Raw genomic sequence first — 7,328 nt, 5'->3', positions numbered from 1 at the left:
GTGACTGCTTTTAGTATCAATTTTGGCTTGTTTCGACTGGCTCCAAGTGGGATATGGTGTGGAAATTTCGGCTGATTTTTTTAAAGGAAGTGGGATTGTCGGCTAATGGTTTAAAGGAAGGAGCTAAGGCGACTTGGGCTGAGATTTTGGTGAGGGTCTCTTTCGTTAGTTCCCAGATGAAAACGGCGTTCCCTTTAGGTCCTTAGGTCTTTTATTTTTGTTGATCCACGAAGGAGAGTGTTCAAGGGGGTGTCTTGTATGGAAACGGTGGATCAGATTTTTAGTCCCTAGGTCTAATTTTTGTTTTGTGTATTTTCAGCTCATAACATTAGGTCTAGGGGTCTAGGCATTTGTAGGGTTTTCAAGTTAAGGGGTATGAGTCTAGGAATTATGGGCTTAGAAATTATGGGCTAGGTCTAAAATTAGGCCTAAAAATGGGTTGTTCGAGCCCAAGTTTTATTCTTTTCCGGCGAACGAGACTAAAATGCGATCTCATTTATTAATTAATCTTACTTAAGTAAAATAACTATTAAAATAAGACTGACTGTTAAAACAAAATTATTTTTTTTGGTATTTTTCAAGATTAAAAAATGACTACAAAACATCAATGAACCTATTTTTTGTAATTTTCATTTTCTTGTAATAAAATAAAAGTAAAAGAGTAAAGATGAGTTAAAATAGCTATATTAGGCCTAAATTAAATATTTACGTTCTAAAATATGAAAAATCTTGGGGAGGGTCAAAAATTACATGTCTACACCTGGCGTCTCCCTCTATCCATGTTTCCTATTTCATTTTCCCTTTATTCAGAAACAGTGTACTGTTATTTCTTCAGACTTTGTATGTAGCAAATCTTAGACCATCTGTAACACTGTGACACCAGATTTTGGGTGGTTCAGACTTAAGTATTTTGAATAGATTCAGATTTCATATATGTTATTGTTGTGTTCCGCTTAAATTTGGATTTTTCCGCTGTTACCACGTTATCGCTTTATATTTGTTAAAAAGAAATAATTGGATAAGGAAGTAAGTAGTTAAAGGATTGGCTTGCCTAGCTCACGTTAGTAGGTGCCATCACGACTCCCGAGGGTGGAAAATCCGGGTCATAACATAATGAATCATTAATAAACTTAGCATATAATGAATGATGTCATTAAAAAAGGATCTTATTGTTGAATGAGGTTATAGACTTATATTTTCCTTTTCTTTTGAATTATATTTACTTAAATTATATTGAAACTTATTTCATGTTATGGTGTAATTTTACTTAAGAGTATTACGTGAAAAAGATTTTAGATTATGGATTTTATGTTATATTTTTGCTTTCATTTTATTTGCTTTAGTAGTATTCACTTATTAATCCAGATCGCATGCCATTCATTTTTCAGTTAAAGTTGATAGATTATTTTTTTGTAAAATATTTGAGTAATGTTATGACATCATATTTATAAATATTAATTATTTTGTCAGGCATGCAGTCCATAATATTCTTACATTAAAGTAAAATATTATTAATTTAAAATATATCAATTATTTTTACAATATTAGTTTCAAATATATGATAAGTAACTAATATATTTTCAATAAGAAATATCTATTTTAAATGTCAAATTTAATATTATTTATAAATACATATATTTGTTAAATCTTAATTTTTTATTTTTGATAATTAATTTTATATTTAAAATTTAATCTAGCGTAATTATATTTGTGCAACCAAATAGTACACTTGTAATTACACTATAATTACATTATGACAAACAAACATGTCATTTGTAATTACAATACAGTGTAATTACTAGACTGTGTAATTACTATCCTAGTAATTACATCAATTTCAATTATCAGGTGGCTTTTCAAACAGACCCTAAATAAAAATAGATACTAACATTTATCACGCTACCATAATTTTTTAATGATATATTTTTCTTGTGTTTAATGTTCTCATCCTCTTTTTGCATGCTTATTTTTTACAAAAAAAATTGACTTTTGTAGTTTTTGTCTTTGAAGAAATTTTTTGGGAAAGAGGCTAGGGCACGAAAACTATCTCGGTGCAGGTTTGCTAATGTGTGCCATCCATGGGGAAAAGAGCTCGTGTTCCATCCCGGAAAGCTCTCCTAGCTCAAGTAACAACATCACGAGGTCAATTTCAGCAGAAGAAGAATGTAATTGAAGTTCAAGTAGTTGAAGGTAGGGCGGTGCATAATTTGGTAAATACCGAATTAGCGTACTGAAACCGAAAATTTTGGTATTTGGTATTCGATATTTTGGTATTCGGTATGGTATTTGGTTTAAGTTTTAAAAAAATATGGTATTTGGTATTTTTTAATGAAATATCGAAAAACCGATACTGAAATATATATTATATTACACAAAACACATATTATTAATTATAATATAAATATAAAAAATCAAAATTTTACTTTCTTATTCTCTTAGTTCATTAATTAACTCTAAGCAAGTAAGAATATATTTCTAATGATCGAATTTATTCCTTTATGTGCAGTTTTCTCGCTCTAGGTTGAAGACAAAACTTTTGTCAACAAACGTTTTCTGTTTTGTACTTTTGAGTATTTTAATTAAGAATATTATAGTCTATGACTGTATGCACTTGTTAGTATTCAAACCGAATAAACCAAAGCTACCGAACTGAATAAACCGAAACCGAAAAGATAAAAATCGAACCATACCGAATTTAATTAGGTGCGGTATTGGTATAGCATTTTAAGAAACTGAATACCGAAAATACCGAACCGAAATGTCTAAATAATATACCGTAACATCCCTAGTTGAAGGAAGCAGTGAGTCGATGAATGATACGACACCAGTCACGAAGGAACAGGAAACCAATGGAACAATAGCATCGTCAGCAAAATAATGGACAAAGATTGTGCAAAGGCCAAACACTAGCCCTAGGCTCTCTTGGGCGGAGGAAGCCAAAGCAATGGAGGAAGAGGAGAAGAAGAAATTTGTGTGGGACAACTTTGACATTGGTAAGATTTCAAATGCAGGATTTAAACTAGAATTTATTTCCCCAAAAGTACATGGTGATGCCACAATGTGTGAAATAGAGATAGAGGACATAAGTTCGGAAATAGAGTACTGGAAAAATACAGTAGTCTGCTATGTCCTTGGGGCTTTTCCACCTTTCAATGTTTTAAATGGGTATATTCATAGATTATGGGGGAAGCATGGCATTAATAAAGTGTTAATGCTAAGGAATGAAGTTATGTTGGTGAGATTTGATTCAGAAGTGGGAAAGAATGAGGTCATTTAAGGCGGAATATACCACTTTGGCAACAAGCCATTCATAGTCAAAGCTTAGACAACATACATGGAGTTCACGCGTGAGGAGCTATACACAGTGCCTATATGGATACGATTGCCAGGATTGGATTTTAAATACTGGAGCACTAAAGGGCTGAGTAAAATGGGAAGTTTAGTAGGGAAGCCTCTTATGATTGACAACAACACAAAGAAGAAGACTGGGCTTAATTTTTCTCGCGTGTTGATTGAGGTGGAAATGGAAGCACAACTGCCAAACAATGTTTGGTTCAAGAATGAGAAGGGAGCTTTGATTGAACAGAAGGTTATATATGACTGGAAGCCTGGCTTGTGCAAGTTTTGTAATAAGTATGGGCACAAAGAAGAAGAGTGTAAAAAAAAGAAGCCAACAGCAGTTCCAACTCAAACAAATCCAACCAAATAAGGGGAAAAGGAAGCTGAGACAAAGAATGCTAAGGCACAGCAAGCAGCTACAACTTCTAATCTTGCAAGCAAGACTAGAAAACAACAACAGCAATCAGAGGAGAATGTCAAAAGTCCCAAGCAAATGAATGGAAAAATTAAAAGCAAGATAAATGATGGATGGATCACACCAATGCATACAAGTAAACAACAATCACACAGCACTCAGCAGACAGGGAAGGCAACATGCAACATATTTTAGATGCTGGCAGAATCAGGGACAAGTAAGCAGCTAGAAGATGGTGAGGCCAACACTGTGGGAGGCAAATCTATTCCCAGCTTGGGGAATGGATAGTCTACCTTGGTAGAATGTAAGAGGCCTTAATGGGCCTAATAAGCAAAAGGAGGTTAAACTCCTTTGCAACAAGCAGGAAGCTGGTTTGATAGGACTACTAGAAACCAAAGTAAAAGTTAATAAAATAAAAAAGGTAGCAAGTGGTATGTTTGGTGGTTGGAACTATATAACCAACCTAGATATGCACTATAATGGGAGGGTGTGGCTCACTTGGAGAGCAGACTACTTTTAGATTAATGTCCAGAGCAAGACAGCTCAAGCAATTACATGTAGAGTGCATCATATGACTGGGCACAGATCTTTTCTCATTACTGTAGTGTATGCTTTCAACAATATGGAGGAAAGGAAAGAGCTCTGGAACTACTTGAATATTACATGCCAAGGGTGTCAAGAAACTTGGATCATCATGGGTGATTTTAATGCGGTGTTGAGATTGGATGACAAAGTAGGAGGTCTTCCTATTACTGTAGGGGAAACTAGAGCGTTTCAGGAGTGTGTAGATACATGTGGTTTAATTGAAATGTCACAACATGGGAACATGTACTCATGGAATGAAAGAAGTGGAGATCAAAGAATCTTTTCTAAGATTGATTGGGCGTTTGTCAACAGTGATTGGCTGGATAGAATGCCTAAATATAATGCTATTTTCTTGCCCGCAAGAGTAACTGATCACTGTCCTATTAGTGTTCACCTAGTCAATGCTCCATTACCAAGGAAGAGACCTTTTAAGTTTTGTAATATATGGTCACAACATCCTAAATTCCTGGAGATAGTAAAAGAAGGATGGGACAGTCAGATAGAAGGATGTGTTATGTTACAAGTAGTGAGGAAGCTGGAATTACTGAAAAGGAAATTAAAGCGATTGAAGCAGGGAGATATTAGAACTCTAGTGGATGAAGTCAATGGCTTGAGGGAAGAACTACAGCAGATATAAAGAGCAGCACAGCTACAACTGGCAGACAGGACATCATACAATTAGAGAAAGAAACATATCAGAGATTCAGGCAGAAATCATACATGGCAAAAGTATTGTTGCAGCAAAGGAGAAAAGCTACCTCGGGGAAGCTAGGTGATGACAACACCAACTATTTCTATTCAATAATCAAGCACAGAAGACTTCAACAGGCAATCACTCAGCTGAAGAACAAACATGGAGAATCTCAACATGGAACCACAACTATTGCTAACATACTGGTGGAGTTTTATCAAGAGTTGCTGGGACAGAAGGGCCACAGCAGAACAAGGGCATTTAGAAGCTTTTTACTTAATGGAACAATACTAACACTAGAACAGCAACTGCAGCTGGTTCAACCATATAATGAAAAGAATGTCAAAACTTCTATGTTAAGCATAGACAAGAACAAAAGCCCGGGTCCATATGAATATGTGAGTGAGTTCTTCAGATCAGCCTGGAAGATCATAGGGGCAGACATCAATACATCATTGGAGTTATTTTGAAGTTCTTTGAGAATGGTAAATTACTGACTCAACTGAATGCTACAACGATCTCTCTTATTCCTAAGGTTGACGTACCACAGGAAGCATGACAGTTCAGACCAATTTCTTGTTGCAATGTAACATATAAAATACATCTCCAAGATGATTTTTAAAAGATTACGTGTAGTAATCAAAGCTATTGTCGCAGAAAACCAGGTTGCATTTGTGGAGGGAAGATCTTTGGTGCACAATGTGTTGATATGGCATGATTTGCTTAGGCATTATTACAGAAAAAATACAGTTAGGTGCCTTATGAAGATAATTCTAAGGAAGGCATATGATATTGTAAGATGAGAGTTTATAGAATAGGCTTTGACTAGATTTAGATTTCCTGCTGCATCTATCCAGCTAGTAATGACTTATATATCTTCCACAAGATTTTCTATCAAGGTGAATGGAGTAGGGTATGAGTATTTTGAGGGAAAAAGAGGTCTAATACAAGGGGATACCATCTCCCCATTGTTATTTATGTTGTTCATGGAGTACCTGACAAGAATAATAAAGAGGATGAGTAGCTTACGAGTTTTAAGTTTCATCCAATATGCAAAAAGACCAAACTGACTCATCTAATATTTGCTGATGATTTAATAATTTTCTGTAAAGGAGACATTAAGTCAGTGACAAGAGTTGGGGAAGCACTTCAACATTTTAGTGATGTAACTGGACTGGAGGCAAATCTGGATAAGTCTAACCTATTTGTGGTAGGTGTAGATGAGGAACTGAAGAAGCAACTACTTGATATAACATGGTTCCCCCTAGGATCTTTGCCAATAAGATACTTGGGGTTGCCACTGTCCTCAAAGAAGTGGAGCAAAATGGAGTGTCACCAACTGGTTGAAAAAATCATATGCAGGATAAAAACTGGCTACTCAAGAACATTATCTTATGCAAGGAGATTACAGATTGTTACTGCAGTATTGTTTTCTCTATACAACTTTTGGGGAGCAGTTTTCATACTTTTACAGAGTGTTCTAAAGGAAGTTGATAAACAATGCAGAGATTACCTATAGGGGAGTAAGGAGGATGGGAGGAAGATCTCTAGTTTCTTGGGGTAAAATCTGTGTCTCGAAGAAGTATGGAAGTTTGGATATTAAAAACTATGCAAAGTGGAATGTGGCCTCAGTGGGCAAACTGATATCGCAGCTGGCCATGAAACAAGACACATTTTGGATTAGATGGATGCATGGATTATATGAAAGATAGTCAAGATTTCTGAAGTCACATACCACCCCAAGATAGCAGTTGGTATTGGAGGAAATTAAATTCCCTTAAAGCAGAGATCACTCATTGGTACCATAGTAGTAGATATTGTGTTGTGGAATATCGTGGGTTAACTAGCACACAATCACACACAAAACAAATAGAGAAGAAAAATCAACACAAGAATTTAACGAGGTTCGGCCAAGCCTAATCCTCGGGGCAAAAGCAGAGAGAGTTTTCCACTATGAATGAGAAGAAAAGCACAATACAATCTATAGAATCCCCAACTACAACCCCTATATATAGATCCCATAAGGTCACAAACATATATGAAAAAGGTTTCCCAATTTGACAAGGACTATAAGTTTTCCTTTTCCAAATCTATTAGGACAATGAGTTTTCCTAAACCTATAGGGACTATGAGTTTCCTAAAAATACAAGGAAATAATTCAAGCCACAAATAACAAATCTTCCCCTTGGCTTGAATTCTCTTCATCAACAGGAACAACGTCTCTCTACCTTGCCCTCAGCCCTCGCAAGGGCTCTATTGATTGCCGCACGCATCAACCAAGTCTAGGCAACGCCTAAA

General features: G+C 35.5%; 1 protein-coding gene across 1 annotated transcript; it reads left to right on the top strand.

Moving 5' to 3' along the window:
- Window positions 1-3,334: 3,334 nt before the first annotated feature.
- On the top strand, window positions 3,335-4,976 carry LOC142181553 (uncharacterized). The gene is made up of 3 exons (XM_075254468.1): window positions 3,335-3,626; window positions 3,711-3,890; window positions 4,360-4,976. The coding sequence occupies exons 1-3, from the start codon at window positions 3,335-3,337 to the stop codon at window positions 4,974-4,976; spliced, it is 1,089 nt and encodes a 362-aa protein (XP_075110569.1).
- Window positions 4,977-7,328: the final 2,352 nt, after the last annotated feature.

This window comes from Nicotiana tabacum, chromosome 6 (genome assembly GCF_000715075.1).
Source record: "Nicotiana tabacum cultivar K326 chromosome 6, ASM71507v2, whole genome shotgun sequence".
NCBI lineage: Eukaryota > Viridiplantae > Streptophyta > Magnoliopsida > Solanales > Solanaceae > Nicotiana > Nicotiana tabacum.
The sequence above is the reverse complement of the archived record's forward strand: the minus strand, read 5'-3'. Positions and strand labels throughout refer to the sequence as shown.

Coding starts and splice junctions, on each gene's coding strand:
- LOC142181553 (XM_075254468.1), top strand. CDS start 3,335: ATGGAGTTCACGCGTGAGGAGCTATACACAGTGCCTATATGGATACGA. Junction 3,627..3,710: donor GCCTGGCTTGTGCAAGTTTT/GTAATAAGTATG, acceptor CAACCAAATAAG/GGGAAAAGGAAGCTGAGACA. Junction 3,891..4,359: donor GATCACACCAATGCATACAA/GTAAACAACAAT, acceptor TCATTACTGTAG/TGTATGCTTTCAACAATATG.